The sequence below is a fragment of the Felis catus genome, chromosome B4 (genome assembly GCF_018350175.1).
Source record: "Felis catus isolate Fca126 chromosome B4, F.catus_Fca126_mat1.0, whole genome shotgun sequence".
In the NCBI taxonomy this organism is placed as follows: domain Eukaryota; kingdom Metazoa; phylum Chordata; class Mammalia; order Carnivora; family Felidae; genus Felis; species Felis catus.
Window position 1 is genome coordinate 52,119,282 of NC_058374.1, and position 22,453 is coordinate 52,141,734.

The 22,453-nt window shown below is 37.3% G+C and overlaps 2 protein-coding genes across 5 annotated transcripts in view; one reads left to right on the plus strand and one right to left on the minus strand.

Annotated features, from left to right (window-relative positions):
• PLCZ1 (phospholipase C zeta 1) overlaps positions 1-860 on the minus strand; it is a 46,439-nt gene extending 45,579 nt beyond the window's left edge. For 3 of the 4 annotated variants that reach the window (XM_019834609.3, XM_023256807.2, XM_006933552.5), the window contains exons 1-2: positions 753-860; positions 108-263 (exon numbers count right to left, since the gene is read on the minus strand). In XM_019834609.3, the coding sequence (XP_019690168.1) occupies positions 108-118 (11 nt within the window). In that variant the 5' untranslated portion in view covers positions 119-263; positions 753-860. The remainder of the gene's footprint in view (positions 1-107; positions 264-752) is intronic. The other variant, XM_019834608.3, reaches the window with a different exon arrangement.
• A 9-nt stretch (positions 861-869) lies between these two features.
• CAPZA3 (capping actin protein of muscle Z-line subunit alpha 3) overlaps positions 870-22,453 on the plus strand; it is a 38,782-nt gene continuing 17,198 nt past the window's right edge. The window contains exon 1 of the mRNA XM_019834618.3: positions 870-1,945. Coding sequence (XP_019690177.1) covers positions 1,033-1,932 — 900 coding nt within the window. The 5' untranslated portion in view covers positions 870-1,032 and the 3' untranslated portion in view covers positions 1,933-1,945. The remainder of the gene's footprint in view (positions 1,946-22,453) is intronic.

Below are 22,453 nucleotides of genomic sequence, written 5' to 3' on the forward strand. Positions count from 1 at the left end.
AAGATTAACTTCCAGACTCTTCAAAAAGAAAGAGGAGAATCAAGTAAAGGGGATTAATTAAGAGGAAGAAGAGAAAAGAGGAACAGAAAGGACTTCTGAATGGATATTTGTTCTCCATATTTTCATGACCTGTTGTTATGCTTCTCCTTGCTTAGTAGTCTCTCCCCATTACATGTTGTCACAGGTTTCAAATATAGTCAATTCTGCCCTTTTGTAGTAAAGGAATTTCTTGATATTCATCAGCTGTTGCCTCTGACCCTTTTCTAGAGAGAAAGCAGAAAATACAGAGTGGTTTGCGCCTTTGTTCTTTGGAGATAGCTCACAATTAAATCCTATAGAATCCACATGCCAGATGTGGTCTCTGCATTTCACTGCCCTTGAAAGTTTCTGGCTTCTTGCTTACATTTTAACAATCTTCAAACCCTCAATGGTTATAATGCAGTATCCTCTGCTGTTTGGCATTTTTCTGTCAACTGCCATCGTATCTTGTTTTATTTTTACTCTTTTGTTGAACCCCCCTGAAACTTTTGGGCATAATGTGCTTCCGGTGGGTTTGGGGAGAATATTCTGAGGGCCCGAGGATAAATAAATGCCACTGTGGTCCCCAAAGGTGCAAAGGGCTGCCAAACCCTCTCTAGAAACTCTAGGCTGCTTCTGTAGATTCCTGACAACATAGAATGCCCACAGCGACACACCGCTCTTGAAGAAGGCTGTTTGGGAGGCTAAGTTTTTAAAATCTTCAAAATACATACAGCTGAATGGCTGGGTACCACGCTGTCAGGTGACCGTCATGATTTTCTTTTGGCCTGAACACCCATGGTGACATCATCAAAGGTTCCACACTTCACAGAGAAAGGTTCTTTATGACTTCATCAGGAGACTCAGCTTGCAAGACAACCTGTTTTCATGATTAGCCATAGTAATCTTAAGCTTGAATGTTTAACACCTTGATGGGAAAGGTGTCTCATGGAATGTTTTCTCATCCTTTGAACACTCTTTATTTCAGAAGCTTTGCTTCTGCTGCAACCAAGCATGTCACTTAGCGTTCTGAGTAGGAAAGAGAAAGAAAGAGTAATCCGCAGACTGTTGATACAGGCTCCTCCAGGGGAATTTGTAAATGCCTTTGATGATCTCTGTCTGCTTATCCGTGATGAAAAACTTATGCACCATCAAGGTGAGTGTGCAGGCCACCAACACTGCCAGAAATATTGTGTACCACTCTCTATCGATGGAAATCCAGTACTCTTGTCTCACCACAACGTAATGGGTGACTACCGATTTTTTGACTATCAAAGCAAACTTTCTTTCAAATTCGACCTGCTTCAAAACCAGTTAAAAGACATCCAAAGTCACGGTATCATTCGGAATGAGACAGAATACCTGAGAAATGTTGTTCTGTGTGCCTTAAAACTGTATGTGAGTGATCACTACCCAAAAGGAAATTGCAACGTGCTGAGAAAAACCGTGAAAAATAAGGAGTTCTTGATAGCGTGCATTGAGGACCACAGCTATGAAACAAGAGACTGCTGGAATGGCCTTTGGAAATCTAAATGGATTTTCCAAATCAATCCATTTCTAACCCAAGTAACAGGAAGAATTTTTGTGCAAGCTCACTTCTTCAAGGCTGTCAACCTTCATATTGAAATCTCCAAGGACCTGAAAGAAAGCTTGGAAATAGTTAACCAAGCTCAACTGGCTTTAAGTTTTGCGAGGCTTGTGGAAGAGCAAGAGAATATATTTCAAGTTGCAGTCTTAGAAGAATTACAGGAGTTATCGAACGAAGCCCTGAGAAAAATTCTACGAAGAGATCTTCCAGTGACCCGCACTCTTATTGACTGGCAAAGGATACTCTCTGACTTGAATTTGGTGATGTATCCTAAATTAGGTTATGTCATTTATTCAAGAAGTGTGTTATGCAACTGGATAATCTAAAGGATTGCTCCTGGTAATTGTCTCAGCCTGATTTAGTGGTATTTCCGGGAGGGGTGTTGGTACTTTCCTAAAGTTAAGAAGCCACTAGAGATGCTTATCACTTGACAAATGTAAGTTTAAATTAAGGAAAAGTGTAACAAATACTTTTACTCAGGGAATATTAACCAATAAGGCAAGAAAAGGGTGATGTAAGTGTGCTTCATGGTAGCAACCATCATAAAGCCAGAGATGCCTATTAGAACCTAAAACAGCTTGAAACAATGTGGCACCCAGAAGTATTACAAAGGTGGCCAGGGTTAAGGCTGTGTGTAGTGTGTGTGTGTGTGTGTGTGTGTGTGTGTGTGTGTGTGTGTTTGGAAATGACCTTTGATTTTCTTAGTAACTAGAGAATGTACACAAAGAAAAGTCAGTCTGCAAGTGATAATTCACATAATTCCGTTCAGTCATACCCAACCCAGACAGCAGATTTCAGTAAGTGACATAAATATAATATTGTCACATAAATAAGTGACATAAAATATAATAATTTTTTAAAGACAGAGACAGAGCATGAATGAGGGAGGGGCAGAGAGAGAGGGAAACACATAATCCGAGGCAGACTCCAGGATCTGTGCTGTCAGCACAGAGCCCAACGTGGGACTCAGACTCATGGACTGAGAGATCATGACCTGAGCTGAAGTCGGATGCTTAAAGGACTGAGCTACCCAGGTGCCCCAAATCCCCGGGCTTTTCTGATAACTAAGATGGTCTTTGAAAAATCAACTGGAAAAGCTAGAAAACTTGGGAAAAAATCAACTGGAAAAGCCTGACCTCTCAAGCTTACATAGTTGAATTCTTGTGAAGTCATCACTGTAGGCATTTATAAGTGCTTACTTCATGCCAGGCCCTGTGCTCAACGACTGGCACACAACTTTTCATGATTCAGCTGGCACTATTAGTAATTCCATTTTATGAGAGAAGAATCTAAGATTTTGAGTTGTTTAATTCATCCTGGCACATAGTAAGTGACAGGTGTGTCTGGCTCTGCTCTTAACCCCTAGGGTATGACCACTCTCCCTGGAGGCCTGTTTCATTAAGAGCTGTAAACTCTATAATGATTTAGGCAAGCATTTCATCCAAAGGACACTTTCATAGGATCCGGACCACAAATTACCTATTCAGTCACCCTATTACTATTCCCAGCAAGGTGACTGACCACTTGCTTATGGTCTCAAAGAATTCCAAATCTAAAGCTCTCTAATTAAAGATTGCAACAGAACAATAGAGAGACCCCATCCCCTAATTCTGACTTACTGCTAGGCCAAATTCTCTGTATTTTGGATCCAAGCTGTTGAGAAAAGATCTCATTCTACATAAGAAGCATTGGAGCAGACAAGGTTAGAATTTCTAAATCTCAAACATTTCTACCTCAACTGGTGGTTCTTAGAGAATCTCAGGAGAATTACTTAGGGCATATCTTTAAAAATACAACTTCCCAGGGATGCCTGGGTGGCTCAGTCAGTTGAGCCTCCCACTTCGGCTCAGGTCATGATCTCACAGCTCCTGGGTTCGAGCACTGCACTGGGCTCTGGGCTGACAGCTCAGTGCCTAGAGCCCGCTTCAGATTCTGTGTCTCCCTCTCTCTCTGCCCCTCCCCTGCTTACACTATGTCTCTCTCTCTCTCTCTCAAAAATAAATAAACACTTTTTTTAATTAAAAAAAATACATCTTCCCAGTATCCATCCTCAGATTTGATTTAGTAGGCTAAGAAATCTACATTTTAAACAATTTTCAGAGATGACTCTGTTGCAAGGGATCCCAGCACTACATTTTAAGAAATATTGGTCCAATCATAAATCCAAGCTTACGCTTTCTATTTACTCAATTAAAATCACTTCTTGTAAAACTATTGCCAAATGAAAGCCATGTCTACTACTTCACCAGATTTGCTATGCACAGACCAAGGACAGGCCTTGATTGGTTATGTTAAAAAGTTTAGAAAAGCTTTCTAAAGAAAAGCAGCCAAGACAATTGCTTCATTGCACTAAAACATGCCCATCTGACAGATTATTTAACAAAAATTTGAATGGATATTATGGCTTTATATATGTAAGTGCTGATTTGCCAGAACATTCCATAATAGGACTTACTGTTTTATAGAACAATCACAGGAGCATTTAATTCCCACTGAAATGTGGGGTTTTTAAAATAATATTTATTGGTATTTCTGCATATAAAAAGTCACATGTACAAATCATAGAAAATGCTTCAGGTATAAAGCATTTTGGCCTATTTCCTCCCATCCAATTTTATGGAATTGTTTTACATATTAAGAATTACAACATATAAAAATTTTTATCCTGTTCTTTTTACATAGCCTCCTATATCATAAATATGGTCCCATGTCATTAAAATTCCTTGAGCACATAATTTTAATTATTTACATGATATTCATACAGTTCATGCACCTACTACAAGAAAACTACTTCTCTATTCATACATAATTTAAATATTTGGCATTTTATTTCTGTTATTAATTGGGTTATAGTGAGTATCTCTATGCATAAAGCTTTGCCCACATGGTGGATTATTTCCCATAAGATAAAGTCCCTAAAATGGCACATTGAAAACATAAGAACATATTCATGATTTTAATATATATTGCCAAATTGCTTTCCAGAAACACTTAACAATTTATAATCCCATCAGTAACATAAGAGAATGTCTAGCTCACCACAGTAATCTTGGAAATATTAAATATCAAATGTTTTCTCTGATAGGCAACAAACTTTAAAAGAATATAAACAAAGAAAAAGGTGTTCACTAACTTATGCCATATTATACCAAAATCATTCCCACACTGATTTTATTTGGTAGTTATTTTCTTTGTTTGGATCTAGAATAGCCAGAAAAATCTACAACTAATCCTTTCTGTATCTTTATCATAGACACAAACACACACATACACACACACACAACTACACTTAAACCTACTCTAGCAATATGCATATATACACACATACCCAAGCATATACACACATATACAAAAAATGCTTCAGATCCTGAGGACTCATTGTACTGTTTTTTTTCAGTGTATTATTTTTTATATTCCAGTGTTCTCTCCTCCCCATCCCATTCCCAACTGGAATGTAAGCTCCATTAGACTGGAACCTTGTCTACTTAAGGATCTAGTCCATTACTGTCTGTCATTTGATAGGTAATGAGTGAATGAGTGAACAAATGAATAAGGGTAACAAAGGTATGAAACATGCTAGGTTTAGTTGACCTTAAGATTTTGTAAACCATCAATACCTGCTGTCCTTTTAGGAACTATTTATTCCTTTCCAGATTCCCCCAGCTGATGTTGTGACCCTTCATTTGATTGCATTCTGAAGCTGCAATTGGCTACCTATTGCTCTGATGAAAAACCTTTGCTCTTTTCCCACTCCAAATGGGCAGAGATTTCTTCTCCAACAAGTTTAAGAAAATCAAGTTCTTTAAAAGTCATATTTTTCTTTCAATTTTACATAATCCTCTGTCAAAGATTTCTGTGCCCTTCCTCTTGGCGGGGCTGGTCCAGAGGGCTAGCCCAATGGCTATATCATATTCTACTCAAGCAGAGATTCAGGAGGAGCATAGATCCTTTAACCCACCCACTAGACTGAGTCCCTGATGTTCTGAGGACATGCCCTAGCCTCAGGATTGCCTTGAGACTAAAGCAGGCTTCAGCTTTCCTTTTCTGTTGGAATTTTGATCACAGCATACAAACCCCAACTACTCCTTTCTACTTATCAATAAGGTCTCCAATAATCAAATAGAGTTCCTACTAGACTCTGCATATTTATGAAGTTCACATAACTGATTACATTTTAGTAAATCAATATGAAAAGTACTTTCAGGTCACAGTCACTCAACCAGTTTTTTATTTATCTCACCTTCTCCTCAATCTCCTCATCAGGACACATCTCTTAGATTCTCACCCTTTTGCTTGGATAATTTCAGGAGCTTCTTAGTATATGGTACTATTGTCAAAGACTGGGTTCTCTGTCTACTGCTTCCTATATTCTAGTGAAATCTATCTCAATTCCACATCAGTCACTAGTCTCTCCTGATAAGCAGTCAATTTAGTCTTTTCTATTGATTGACCCCAATAGCCTTCTTCATGATGTGTTTCGAATTTTTCTACTCTACTTAAGCTCTGCTTCCTCATCAGTCCCTCATTTAGTAAATGACGCAGTCTCTTTACCAAGAAGACATATGCTTTCAAAAAGAGCTTCTACAGCTTCTTCTCTCTACACTTAAAAATATATTTATTTTCTCTCCTGCCAAATAGTCTCCAAAGAAGCGTATGTTCCTTTTTAAGACTAACTCTTCCTCCTGTTCACTTGATCCTAAGTCCTTGATATTTTGTCATCCACGCTCTTGATTGTTCAGTTACCCTTTTTGGTTCTTAGTTCCTCACTAGCCCCATCCATCTTGGCTCCTCTCCTCCACCAGCAAGTGTATACAGTTCCAACTAGCCTAAAAAATTTTCCCTATAAATGTCTCAGGTCCTTTCACCATGAAACTTTTCAAAGGATTATCCTATTCTTGCTTTTTCTTCTGTATCCTTACCACTTATTATTTTCTTAAAGGAATGGATTTAATTAAGAGACTGCTATGTTCTAGGCATTCTACCAGCAATTTCATCTGCCTCATTGATTCCTTATAAGAATTTGACAACCGGGAATTATTTTCTACAGCTTAGGAAACTAAGAATATTCGTAAGTAGTCTTGCCAAATTGACACAGCTGGTAAGGGACAGAACTGGGATTCCAAATCAGGTCTGTCACACTTGAAAACTCCTGTTCTGTATACCACATCATGCTGCCTTAACTCTGCAACCTCTGGCTGCCAGTGTAATAATATAATAAAAATCCATTCTCAAAAGTTTTCAATATCATAATTGTTGATTCCAATTGCCTTTTGTCAGCTATTGTCATGAGAAGATGACTACTTCTTCATCCTGAAAAACCTTTAATTCCTCGGTTATAATTGCATTTTAGTCTCCCCTTCCTCTAATTCGTTTCATTTCTCCTCCTCCACCGAACCTCACACTCAAACACAAATATTCTCCAAACCTTAGTTTTCCATCCTCTTCTTTTTACCTTATCACCTTCAGTCACCAAAGTCTTCAGCAACCACCCCATTCTTCAAAATATTCACCACAATATTCATCAGGTACAACAGGACTAGAGAAAATAATCCATGGCTTCTTACTAAATAGCTCCTCAAAACTATTTTCAATACCATTTGCATATTTTTCTCTTCCCTCTTGGCTTCCAAACTTGTTGCTTTTTTTTTTTCGCTAAGCACCATATTTATTGTAAGATACAACATTGATTGACCACACTCTACCAGAAGAGCTTTGCATAAACATATCTCCCAGTTTGACTTAGACCTCCAAGAATATTCTATCTTGGCACTGGTCCCTTTGTCCATACTCACTGCCCCTTCCCATCCAACTGCCACATCCATCCAACCCCAGTCCACCTACACTCTATAAATGAAAACAAGACATCTACTAAACAATCACACAGATGACTCTAATCAACTTGACTTTAGGCTTCTTTTCCGATATTATCTACTACAAATCCTACCTTTCAATGTTAAAGTAAACATTTCCAGAACGAAGCTGTTATTTTTACCTGCTCCTCTTTCCCTCAAACAAATTACTTTCTTTTTTCTGCTCTTAGAAGCACTATCTTGCCATTAACTCAAGGCCAAAACTCAGACATCCTTAACTTCTTTCCTATTTTCTAAAATGTAACTAGTCATTGAATTTTTTTACTTATGTTCCTGCAAGTATTTTTCTTACTTATTCTCTCTCTCTCACCTTATCAATAATCTTTGTTACTTCTCACTTATCAAGATTTCTAATAAGTCTGCCTTCTTTTCTTTTTTAATCTCCAATCTATTCTATGAAGTTCTGCCAAATTAATTTTCATAATCCTCAACTGATTACTCATTGATGTTATTCACAGTCTTGATCAAACACTTTTAAAAGATACTGATTGACTAGGGAGTAGATTTCACATTTTCTGGCTCAGTGTTCAAAGTTTCTCCGTGATCTGAGTGCCCCTTGCGCTTCCATGGACCTTATATGACTAAACTGGACTTAATCACTTCTTCCAAGAAGCCTAAGAGACGCTTCACCAGAAATGCTGTCTACATTTCTTAAATGTGAATGCATTTTATGTTTAATTCCGCACTGGTAATTGTCTACATTAATTTGAATATTAGATGTGAGTGTTTGCCCTGTTTCTCTTAATAGGCCAAAGGAGAGATTTTGTTTCTTTCATGCACAATGTAATGAAAATCTATAAAACTTTGAATCAGAATATCTAAGTTCAAGTCTTGATTCTACCAATAACTACTCTTCTGACATTAAGAAAGGTTAAAATATATGACATCTTTGGTATGATTTTTTTTTCCATTTGTTAAGTGAGGGTTGAATGCACATCTAGAATAATCTTTTACATATACTGTGTGAACAATACATGATTGGTGAATAAATAAATGTCCAAGAGAAGAAAGCTTCCAATAGTCTCTCAGGTTGGTCAGAACTTCACAACAAGCATTTCCCAAAGATAAGAGAAAGTTCTTGAGAGCATCAATCCAAACAAATTCTCCGCCTTTTAGGAATTGTAATTTACAAATGTCTCTGAGTTGGAAGTACAGCTTTGCATTTTAAAGATCATAGTGTCTGGCACATGATAAGAATACAATTCCCACACTATATTGCCCTGACAATTCATTCTTGATGTTATATCACATGCCATGTAGATATAGATAGCTTAAGGAGGCTCCGGGGACAAGAATTTAATCAGTCTGTGCCCAAACAGAAATCATATGAAAAATACAAATTGGGTAATTCAAAAAGATATAATGAAGGGATTATCCACAAAGATGAGGGAACACTGAGGAGAGTAAAATAACATTAAATCTGTTCACATATTTAGGTCAAGGTTAGGGAGTGGCCACCAGAACCTAGAGGGAGGAGTCAATATAATGGGACACCAGAAGAAGGACCTCTATGAAGGAGCACTGACAGCCTGAGGAGGCCCCTCAGAAAGAGAGAAAGGGCATAAGTGCTCTCCTTTTTTTTTTTTCTCCAGCTTCTGTCAGAGCTCCCCATTGGCAAAACTAGTCAAAGCCAGAGGGCAAGGGAGTCCATGGACATCAGCCTCCCATGGCCAGTAGTAGGATGGGGAAGGGGAGAAGGTAGATTTGGAGGGGCAAATGGAGGATACTATACACATTCATTCTTAATGTGATTTCTGACACCTTACAGGGCTTTTACTTTGGTAAGATGAACATCCAACATTTACTATTTCGTCCTTTTGTTCATTTGTTCATTTAGAAATGCCATTAGTTTAAATAAATAAATATATTTTATAGAGCTACATAAAAGATGTGTTTGGAAGGATTTCAAGTAAGTTTTCTGAATATTTTAGTCCATTTTAACGCCTTGAAAAGGACAACCTCTTCTAGGTTATAAATGCAACAGATTTTCTGAATTAACTTTATTGCATAAATATAATGCTTATCATACTGTTCTTATCTCCCTAGTCACTTTTTATTCTTCTTTTAGAATATGTAAAGTGCCCCTCACTTTACAAGCACCATGTTCATGTTCCAAACTCATACAAATAAAAAAGAATTTATTGTGTGAATAGGATTTACTAATTGGACAGATTTATTTTTTTTATTCCTTAGGAATGTGATCTGTGACCCTAATAGCATGCAAATGCAGCCCTCAGTTCAGAGACAGTCATAGCATGAGACTGAAGAAAGGGAAAATTCCATAAATATTATATGTGTTTTTACCAAAGATACCTGAACAATATCATAATGTTTCTTAATGAGTATTTTTCATGTTCATTTCAATGCTTTTTTTTTTTTATACCTCATTCTTGGATAAACAATCTTCAGTCCAACAGCTCAAATTCTTATGGGTTGATAAGAAAATATAGGATTTATAAAATGTATAAAAATTTGTTTATAAAAAATAAAGGAAAATCAGGGCCCTTTTGCAAAACTATTATCATAGCATAACAAATCCCTAAAATTTAGAAAGATCTATAGTGTCTCTTTGGAATTATATTAGCTATGTCTACACTGGTAATCATATGTCAGACTGATTTATTCACGTTTCTAGAAGTCCTTGCAGAGTACCATGATCTCTAATGCCAAGACCTCAAGAAATAGGAGAGGAAAATCTGGTGATAGTGGCTTTTTATAGTTACATGGTACCATTCAGTACATTTTGTTGGAACTAAATTGACTTCCAGCACACAACTATTTGCAGGGAATATGACTATGGAAAATTTGAGTTAACCTGCATTACCTGACTTAGCTTGGTCCAACATAAACTTGTAACCCACTTGCCAATATTCATAGTCCCACTGTATTGGTTTTACCCAAAATACCACACATCAAACTCTTCAAGACCTGATAAAAGAAACCAACCTTGCTGCTAACCACCCGTGCATGTATTTCAGTGTCCTCCTAAGGGACTGCATCCCAAAGAGACTCCTTTATGCTACTACAAATTTATTTTACTCCCTCCCAAAATTCTTTTACAAAATATTTGCAGTATGACTTACTCTGCTTTCCTTTTATCTTATTGCTCAATTCCTCCTTTTAAATTGATTTTCAAAAAACAGTTCTTTATAAATGTACTGCATTAGGAAAAGGATTCTTATTTGCTTTGGTGATCCCATTACTGGGTCTGGAACATAAGCAGTGTTTAGTAGGCATTTGTTGAATATGTAAATGAATGGTTAAATAGATAAAGACGTTAAAGAGACAAACTACACTCTACTACTGTTTCCTTTTCTTTCTTCTTTTGTTTCATTTTTTTTCTTTTGTTATTTACTTATTTTACTACTTTTTTTTATTCAAGTATAATTAACATACAGTGTTATATTAGCTTAGATGTACAACATAATGATTCAACAATTCTATTACTGTTTCCTTTAAATAAATACTTTTTCCACTATAGATTTTAATTTCCAAAGCATTAAGAGGTGAATGTCAATTTGAGAATGCAAGCGCAAAGGATGTCCTAAGGTTTAAAGAGAACTGTTTGGGTTTCCATGGAGAAACAAGTTTGAAAATGCTATATGTACCCCTGCTTGGGGTATCAATGTACATTAACATGTTAAAGGCTCTGAGATAATATGTCACTTAAAAAATATATTTAGTTGAGTGTTATCTGGAAATCATTGTGGTTCTTCCCTTTCCCCCTCACCAACCACATATAATCTGTCCATAAGGTCTTTGCGTTTGACCTCCAAAAAATATCTGCCCACCTCCCTCCATCATTGCATCTATCACTTCAGTCCAGGGCACATCCCTTCTCAAAAGAACACTGCAATGTCCTTCTAACTGGTATCTCTGTTTCCACTCTTAGTTTCTTAAAACCATTCCAGCAAAAGAGCCAAAATGAACTTTAAAAAAAAAAATGTTACCGTCTGCTTATTCCTAAAGTATATCAATAGGTTTAATATTCTTAAAGTCTAATCTTCGTATATTAGCCTACACAGAGTCTCATGACCTCTGGCTCAAGCCTCACTTCCAGATCTTATCAACTACCACTCACCTTCTCCATGACCACTCTTTTGTCCACTTAGGCTTCCTTCTATGCCTTTTCTATACCAAGCCCTCTCCTACATGAGGGGCCTTTATACTTAGGTTCCCCTGCCTGAAAACATAGCTTTCAGCTCTTCTTAACACCAGCTTCTCTTCATCCTTCAAGCCTCAACCCAAATGCCATCTTCCTTCCTTCCCTCTGTCTTTTCTGTCTTTCTTTCTTTTTCTTTCTTTCTTTCTTTCTTTCTTTCTTTCTTTCTTTCTTTCTTTCTTTCTTTCTTTCTTTCTTTCTTTCTTTCTTTCTTTCTTTCTTCCTAGAGAGCACACAAGCAGGAAAGGGGCAGAGAGAAAGAAGGAGACAGAGAATCCCAAGCAGGCTCTTTGCTGTCAACATAGAGCCAGACACAGGGCTCCATTTTGTGAACGGTGAGATCATGACCTGAGTCGATATCAAGAGTTAGATGCTTAACCGAATGAGCCACTCAAGTGCCCCTCTTTCTTCCTTTTTTTTTTTTTTTTTTTTTACTTGAAGTACAGTTGACACACAATGTTACATTAGGTTCAGGTATATAACATAGTAATTTGACAAAAGTCTACACACCATGCCATGCTCACAAGTGTAGCTGCCATCTGTCACCATACAGTGCTATCACAATATCCACCACATCACCAACTTTATTTCCTTTGTAGCACTCACCACCACTTTAGTTTTTGAAAATTCTGATTTTTCTATCCTGGATTACAAACCCTGGATCACAAACCCTTGTTTCTCTTGCTTACTAGAATATCCTCAACATCTAAATAATGCCTGGCACATGATAGGGATTAAATATTGCTGAACCAAAATGTTTGTTCATGGGACCCTCTTTCAAGTAAAACTTATTAACGATGCACGAACACATTTTGGGAAAGTCAAGTTGCCATTTTACATAAGATATCCATGTATATCTTCAGGGAGTTAATATCTTCCATTCACATATAAGAGCTTTATAATTCTGATGTAAAAATGTAACACATATGCTCAAAACTCCATTACACCATACTAATATATTTTCATTAGCCATTATATGTTCTAATTTCTGCAAAGAATTTTCCTTTTCTTTGGGTATTTCCTTACAACTTATTCCATCCTTGTCTTGAAAAATTCATGATTAAGGCTTCTTCAAGCCCTTAGAAGCTTGGAAATAGTTTGAAAAGCTTCAGAGTTTTTTTTTGGTTTCTTGGTTTTTGTTTTTGGCCTGAGAGACATAACCATCATACAGCTTTATTTCTTCATTCATAGATTAGGAAACTGAAATGAGGCCCTAAGAATTTGTGTATTTTTTTCAAAATTATGCAACCTTAATTAATGCTATAGTCCTGGTCTGGTTTATAGTCACATTTTATTTTATTTCCCCCATAATTCCTAAATCCACAAGGTAAAGATTAGGGAGTATATACAAAAGACAGGATCCAAAGGGTCAGATTGAGCAGCACCTGACTTCAGACAGAGACAATGATTGGAAAGACCCACTCCCAACTCCATTGCAATGGAGCAGTCTGAGTGGTTGTACATGGTGACAAAGGTGGGTTTAGAGGACAATTTGATTTCCCCTTTACCTTCTGATAACTGGAGGGACTTGTTCTAACAAAGAAAATCTTGGGGCACCTGGGTGACTCAGTCGGTTACACATCCAACTCTCGATTTCAGCCCAGGTCATGATCTCACAGTTTGTGATTCAAACTCCACTTTGGGCTCTGTGCTGACAGTGCAAAGCCTGCTTGGGATTCTCTCTCTCCCTCTGTCTCTGCCCCTCCCCAGCCTGTGCTCACGCACTCTCAAAATAAATAAACTAAGAAAGAAAGAAAGAAAGAAAGAAAGAAAGTCTTAACAGCTCCCTTGTCATTTATTTTGCTGATCTGCCTACAAGTGGATGGTATCCAAAAAGGAAATAATAAACAACTTCTTACTAAATCAAGTTAACACTAATGCTTATAACATTTAACGGATCTTTTAAAATCATCTTCATGTGGCTGATGAATGGTAAAATTACACAGGTCTTGAGCAGGAAGTTATAAAGGAGAGAAGTAAATCTTACCCCTCTTCTGATAATACACACATAGTGTGACACAAGATGCTTCTTAAGTGAACTGGAAGAAGATAGCCATCCTAATAGAAAAATGGGCAAAGTACATAAACAGGTAATTTATAGAGTAGGAAATCCAAAATGCCCATGAAAAAAGCATATAGATAATCAAAAAAATGCAAATTAGACAATCATTAGTTTCACATTACACATATTTAAAAAGGCAAAAGTCAGAAGCTGGTTTAAGTGAATTATGGCAAAGATGTGCATTTGTGTATGTGTGCATGTGTGCATGCACAGGTGTGTCTGTACGTGAGTGTATGTGTGCGTGTGTGTAGGAATTTCCATACAATACTGGTGGGAAGTCAAACAAAAGCTGCTGTTGTCAAGAGCAATCTGACACAATTTAACCAAATTAAACACATGCATGTCCTATGACGTAGCAACTCCTGGGTACACTTCCTTCCAAAATTCTCACATTGGTCTGGAAGGAAACACGGACAAGGATGTCCACTGCAGTGCTGTTTGTGGTGGCGGGAAGTTCACAGCAGTTTAGAAGTTCACCACCGATGAATTAAAAAGGAAAGGTGGTAGCCTCACACCATGGAGGGCCGTGGCCAACTGGAAGTAATGGAAGAGAGGTGCACATGACAGTATGAGTGGATGTTAAAAACACTCTTCTGGATAACAAAGAGTAAGACACAGTGTGATTCACATCACAATAACAAATGCAGAAATTAAAAATAGATGCTCACAAATAATACACATTTTTCAAGAAAACACTTAAAAAACATAACCCACATGGACTGTATTAGAATGATTTCCTATGCAGGACCGGTAAAAAGAAATGGGGAATAAAATAAGTAGATAACATGAGTACATAAAAAGCCAAAAGAAAAGAAGCAAGAAAACAAATGAAAAAATAATAAACAAACACAAAATAAACCACTGAAAGCACAAACAGGGATGTAAGGAGAAAATAAACAGAAGTAAAAACAGTTTCACTTATTCAGAAGCAACATGAACCTAAAGCCTCCAAAAATGAAGTGAAATTTCCCTCCTGCAATTTCCACTCCCCTCCCCCAACTCCTAGGGGGTTAGAAGGCACCACACTTCATTTCCAGCCCATGTAATTGTGAAAGACGAGGAGTGGTAAGAGGCTGAGAAATGAGCAAGGCTGTATGCTGAACCAGGACAGCAATGCCAGCTATGTGTCTGGCGTTCAATTCCTCATGGTAAGCACAGACTGAAATTGGGAAAGAAGTCCATCTCTGGTTTTGCCTCGGGGGTGATTAAAAGGTGAGTTTGGCTTGTAGCTGCCACTGGTACTGAGACATTGTTCAGAAGAGAGCAAAAGAGGCCAGGACTTGTACAGGGCGTAGGGTTCCAGCTGGGAAATTGGAAAGTCAGAGTATTTCTTACCAGGTCAGAGGATTGTGAAAGTCTGACCATAAAGATACAGCATGGCTTTCCTGTGACTTGCACAAAGTTGTAGCAATTTTCTGTTTAATAAAACTGCTTTACAGAGTACATAAATTACCTGCTTTTCCAGTTTCGCGCATTCTGATCCTCAATGTGATTCATCCCTATCTTGTTGCCTCACCTAGTTTCCCGATGGTGAAGACAATTTGCAGAAAGAAGTTGCTGAACTATTCATTTTTAAATTTTTTACTTATTATAGTTCAATGAGTATGTCAAAAAAAGCAAAACCATAAAGATAAAATCCATTTATCTTTAAGCAGAGTGTTGCATTCAGAGGAATTTAGCTGTAAAATTATTAGTGATATTTTTCTGGGAAATGACAGTATAACAGAAAATGAGTTGACACTTTTCAAATAGGTATTGGAGACGCTTTGGTGCCCTTGCCAGATAATCACACGTATTCTCGGGATGCCCTGGAGTTTCTGGCAAAAGAACAGACGGTGCAAGACTTGACATTAGACAGCCCATTTACATCTACCCCAAGATATGTGATTCTGGGGAATGCAGTGCATTTCTACCATTAATATTGTAGCACTAGAAAATATTATAGGCATCCCTATAGCCAAACACAAAAATATGTACAATAACATTTTAAGCATATTACTAAAATATGGCTCTTACATGCTGAAGCCAAAAGGTGTTTGAAATGACTGTAGTTGAGAAAATATCTTACGGAGTCAGGAGAACACAAGAGATTCCCTTCCAACCCATCTGCCATGGCCATCCATCTAAATCCAGAGTTAAAAATGTATGTATGCTATCCATCAAATAAAACTAGTCCCCTCTTCTGCATTCCTATGCCTTCTCCTGGGAAAGTGACCGTGGAGAAGTTTCACATGATGTCAACAGTAAACTCTTTTCAAAGGTCTACAGAACATGAGAATATCTAAATCAAGATAAATTTATCTACCATTGGTGACACAAAACATAAACCATTGTTTGTAATGTTTTATAACATCGGATTTATGAGATACAGAATTTACTTTTCATCAATGTATTCTACAGGTCATTGTTCTGAAAACACTGCTGTACCAGGAACTGTAGAATTTGAAAGGTAACATGAGTGATGATTCCTGTTCTCCAAAAGCTTGATGATGCAATGCTAAGGAAACAGGAAGAATTATATGTCATATAATTAGTGTCCTTATAAAGAGTGATAGTTATTACTATTTAATGATGATACTTCAGACTTTCTACCATTCAGAGATGATCATTCTAACAGAGCATGTTATTGAGAAATTAGTATCTTTGCTCTTTACTCCTATAGACCCAAACAATAAAAAGAATGAAAAAGTAGTATTTTTAATGAGACCAGAGTTTTGAATTCTGGAATCCCTTGGCCTAGAATTAATAGTTTGTTTTTTTTTTTCTGATTCAGATGCAGAGAACGTGAATTAAGTTGGCTTATCCCCGAGTGGCAGGAGATGACAGGTTTTGTGTTTTGAAGGTAGAGACAAGTGAGGCTAACTGAAAGTCTGGCAGAAATACACTATTTCTAACACATGGCAAGAAGTGTCAGGAACACGGATAGGACTGCTTATGCAACCAGAGGAATTAGTCCCAGCCCCAACTATGTGATTGAAATTGGACATTCTACCTTTCTTGCATTTAGGTGTCCTGAATCCGTGCCTATCCAGTTCATGAAAATAAACTAAGGTCCAGTTTACAAGAAATGTGAATTTTTTTTTTTAATAATACCACTTGAAGGATTTTTTAATTTTTTTTTCAACGTTTATTCATTTTTTTGGGACAGAGAGAGACAGAGCATGAACGGGGGAGGGGCAGAGAGAGAGGGAGACACAGAATCAGAAACAGGCTCCAGGCTCTGAGCCATCAGCCCAGAGCCTGACGCGGGGCTCGAACTCCCGGACCGCGGGATCGTGAGATCGTGACCTGGCTGAAGTCGGACGCTTAACGACTGCGCCACCCAGGCGCCCCAGAAATGTGAATTTTAAAAGACCCTTCCACTGACTTATTCTGTGATCTCCTAGACAGCTTATTTTCTATTTTTCAGTCTATTTTTTCTTAATAAAAACAAGAATATTCCTTTATTTGGTTATATTTATATTCCTTCATGCCAAACCCCATGTTAGGCACTAGGAGCACAAGAAAAAAGTAGGCCACTTTTCCTGTTTCTGAGTAGGTCTCAGCCAAGTCAAAGTTACTGGCATATAAAGAACTAAGTACATAACAAGCAGAATCATAAATGATGCACTGGGAGAGAACAGAGAGTAGCAAACTTTCCCTGGGAAAGTTAGGGAAGACTTGTATAGTGGATGCTGTCACTACTCCAACCAGGGCACACTCCTCCCCCCTACCATCAGGACTAGACACAGACCGATGCCAGGAGACCCTAGCCTCTTGCACTAATTCAGGACAACTCTGCATCATTGTACACAAACAGGCTGTGAGCGATATTTGCTTTGAGGAACCATGGTTCCAACCAAAACTGCTTTCCTCATCTGCTCCCCACAAGAGCTGATTCCAAAAGGACTTTCCAGTAAACATTCTGCAAGCAAATCTCTGTCTCAATTTGCTTTCTAGAGACCTCATGAAGGTTTGGCAAAGGAATTGAGACTCAAAGGTTTACCGAGGGTTTGCTAAACAAAGGTGGTGACAAAATTGGTTTTACCTAAGCCCTGTGGTCCTAGAAAATAAAGATGGTTAATCCTCCCAACCTTTTGTTTTCCAAAAACCTCCACCCTGTTGTGCTCCAGGAAAGGGCTTACTGCAAAGAACCACCTTTTCAACCTGACTTGGAAGACGCTCTTTCTCCGGACTCCCAGAAGACTCTTGCATGACTCCCTTGTTCACATATGACAATGCCAGACACCAACCCTCAGCATTCTTTTTTTGCCTCATAAATGATCAGCTAAACCACTTGTCCCCCCATAACTGGATTGACAAAGAGATAAACTTTCCTTGTTCACTTGACTGATTCCTTCTTATTACAAAAACCCAACCTGTAAAATTATTCCACCTATAACTTCCCTATTCTGCTCTATAAAATATAAGACAAAGCCACTCTACCAACACACTGATCCTCAGATCTGGGGTGCTCTTCCTTTGTAATATTCTAAACAAAATCAATCTTCCTACACATTCTGAGATTTTTGCCTTTGGCAGTGAAATGAATGCAGGCACAAGAAACATGATGAACAAAGGCACTAAGTACGAAAGGACCTGGTATTGTCCAAGAGACACTGGAAATTAGATGTGGCAGGAATGTAGACTTGTGGTCGGGACCAGAGTGGATGACAATCAGCTAGGGTAGACTGAAGCGCCTGGCATGTTAAACCAGGCATTTGATCCTTACTGTGGGGAAACTCCAAAGGCCTTTTTACAGTCCTTTTTGGAAGTAAAGAGTTTTGGCCACCAGCCAGGGGAGAATAGGTCCTTCAATGGACAAAAAGGCTTTAAAAGTTGTCATCAAGAGAACAAGGTCTTCAGCTCACAAATCTTTAAAATCCTCAAAAGCGTTTTGGAAAACTGTGTATCTACCTGTAGATTTATGTATAAAATGCACTTGAGATTTTTCATTAAAAGTTTAAACAGTTGCTTGTAATTTCAAGTATGTTGTAAATAGTGACATTTTGGAATGAAATATTCATATCAAGTTTTAAAAAGTATCCAGAAGAATCTAAATAGTCTAGATTTATCTAAAACCTAAGTGAAAAAGCATTTTGCTAATTTTATATAGTTCCTTTATCTTCTTGAACTTGTGCATTTTATTTCACCAACACATTTCAAAGTAATGTAATGTATTTTTATGCTAGAAAGGCTTTTACTGGAAGTCTTTTACATTAGAAGTTATAATACATCTTTGTTACAAAAATATGTATATATTTTTTCCTGTAGCCATAGAGTCTAAAAGTTTTTATTTAATTTTTCTTCTATAAGAAATTATTCAAAAACATAAATATATTATAAATGAATGATCTATTATTAAAGATAAAAACAGAATTTATTGGAAAGTTACCTCATAATGATATGGACCAAGCTCATTTATTTCTAATTAGTTTACATATGTACGAATGACAATTATTGCTAGAAGAGAGAGGGTTCAGCATAAAATCTATTTTTATTTCATGGATATAAGCTACGAACAATCAGATAAGTAAGTGGATAGGAATCAAAAGATTTTTTTATAATAATGAACAATATCACTCTGTTCTTTAAATTCTTACGAATTTCTGGAACACCTAGTTGGCTCAGTCAGTTAAACGTCTGACTTTGGCTCAGGTCATGATCTCATGGTTCATGCGTTCAAGCCCCGCATTGGGCTCTGTGCTGACAGCTCAGAGCCAAGAGCTTGCTTCAGATTCTGTGTCTGTCTCCCTCTCCCTCTGTTCCTCTCCCATTCACGCTCTCTCTCAAAAATAAATAAAAACACTAAAAAATTTTTTCTTTAATTCTTCCAAATTTTATAGCAAAATCACATGGTAATCTATTATTAAAAAATATTTGAACACTGTATCAATTCATAACTTGTTAGGTAGCCCTGCTGTTGTATTAAAAGTAAAGAATTAGAAACCAACTTATTTACAAAGGCTTTATTATAGGCACTGACACTCTCAGTTTCTTGGAGGAGCACAAAGGCTTTACCCAGATTCATTCAAAGACTAGCCTTATGTGTACCTCTTTCACTTAAAGGTATTTTATTAATCCAATGTACTCAGACAGGGAGGAGGAAATAAAATATTAAATTCAATACATCTTTGTTAATGCAACAATCTTTTTTGACAGTATGGTTTTATCTTATCAAAGCCTGGGAGCTGCAGAGTTAACTCATTTACTTTGTGGAAAACGTCCAGCATACAACCTAATTAGCAAAACAAACCCACCTTATCCAACCAATCAACCAGATCAGCAAAAAACCAAACTTCAGGTTTTCACTTCCAATAAAAGTGTTATCACATATTTTTAGAAATATAAAAATTCTGTGAAGTTAATTAGAAATCAGATCTTATAGATTACTAAAAGTAGTCATTAAGACTAAATGTTTTCATATCTAATGTAATTTATCCATATTCTAATAAGTTGAAAACATGATAATATGACATAAATTTCTTAATTTGCAAGCCCATTATGTGTAAACTTATGAGTTACTTATGAAGTGAAGAGTATGATATAAGGCATAGCATTCCTTTGGTAAATGTGTACATTTGGTGTCTAATTAAATAAAAACTCTATATAAAATACAATCAATCCAGAATAAAAATTCCCTATGTACTTCATGAAAGAAATGTTATGTACTGCTAAAAATTACTTAGTCCAAAAATGTTTTATAGACAAAAAAGATTAGCCTGACAAATCAGAATAAATATTTTATGAAAAGAATTGAGAGAATAAGTTTAACTATATTAGTAAATGATTAACTCCAGTCTAAAAGAAATCGTATGTGGGGGTGCCTGGGTGGCTCAGTTGGTTGAGTATCCAACTTCAGCTCAGGTTGAGCATCCAAATTCAGCTCAGCTCATGACCTCAAGGTTCGTGGGTTCAAGCCCTGTGTCGGGCTCTGTGCTGACAGCTCAGAGCCTGGAGCCTGCTTTGGATTCTGTGTCTCCCTCTCTGTGCCCTTTGCCTGCTCACATACCATCCTGTCTGTCTGTCTCTCTCTCTGTCTCTCTCTCAAAAGTAAATAAACATCAAAAAAAAATAATAAAAAAATAAAAACATATAAAATGCACATTTACAGTTTTAATCCAGTATCTTAAAATTTTTGATAATGTCTAAATAATTTCCAGTTACACATAAAAGAATCAACAATCCAATTTTTAATCCTTTAGTTCTTCATTATTGAGCTAATGGCCTGGCTTGAGGATGACTATTGAAAATAGGGAGTGCCTGGGTGGCTCAGTCAATTGAGCATCCAACTCTTAATTTCGATCTCACTATTCACGGGTTTGAGCCCCACATCCGGCTCCACGTTGATATTGTGGAGCCTGCTTGGGATTCTCTTTCTCTCCTCTCTCTCTCTGTCCCTCATGCTCTCTCCTTGTCTCTCTCTTTCAAAATAAATAAACTTTAAAAAATCTAGTTGGAAAGAATCGGTTAACTTTAAATGACAAACCTTGTTCTCAAGACACTCTTTTTCAAGAACAATGCAGTTTCCCACACCACTCAAGGCAATAGAAAAAGCAAAGTCACTTCCTTTATCCCACCCTGCAATGTACCTGAATTTAGAACATGACAACACAACCAACCTTCAAATGTCCTTTTGCTTAGAGCCCTGGAATCTTTTACACCTTGGGAAAATATACTATAGTAAGATTTGGGTGAAGGCTATGTCTTTGTTTCATAGAATGGGGGTATAACTGTTAGGAAAAGAAAGGTGGTGAGAGAAAATCTACCTGGATATGCAGGAAGGTTCTCCTCAGATAGGTTTTAAGAAAAATATATATGGAATTTGAGGATCTAGAAAATAATTCCCTTAACTGTCTTTGCAAACTCCCAAAGTACTCATAGTGCCGTTGGAAGACTGTCATCAGAAGGCTCTAGAAATAGAAAGCAAATCATGAGAAAATGAACAAAAGCATGAGATATCTGGCAGAGTGTTTATGTCTTACTCTATGTCACAAAAAGATTTTGCATACTTGCTTCTCTGTAATATTTCCATGAAAGAATAGAAGAAGTCCATTTCTTTCTGCCCCAGACAAAAAAAGAAAAAATTTGTAATTAAGGGTCATTACTCGCAATCATTTCAGATATGAAATAAGAGGGTCACCTTGCTCCCAGCTGAACAGTGACCAATCTGTACCACTGAGTTTGCCTCTCTCTTTTTTTTTAGGTTTTTATTTATTTATTTTCCAGAGAGAGAGAGAGAGCCCAAGGGTGGGGGAGGGACAGAGAAAGAGGGAGAGAGAGAATCCCAAGAAGGCTCTGCGCTGTCAGCACAGAACCTGATGCGAGGCTTGAACTCATAAACCGTGAGATCATGATCCTAGCCAAAGTCAGACACTTAACCGACTGGGCCATCCAGGTTGCCTGAATTTGCCTCTTAAGACAAGGATAGGGTGAGGTGGGCAGTAGAAGTGAGGTGGCAGGAGACCTCCGGGGGGGAAACAGGGGGAACATCTTCACTATTCAATCATTTGAAATAGCTCCAAGAAAGTAAACTTTCCCATTGTACAGCTAAAAACCACTACAAGCAATATCAGCTTATTATATAACACTTTTGATAGGAAAATTAAAGGAACTTTATTAAAAAAAACTCTTTAGGCTGATATCTGCTTCCTAGACCTCTGGATATTTCACGTACTGCCATATGAAGGAAAGAATTCATTTAGGACCTACTAAGTAGGAGTCCCTCTTTGACTAACAATTTATCTCAATGAGGTGATACATAATGTTATATT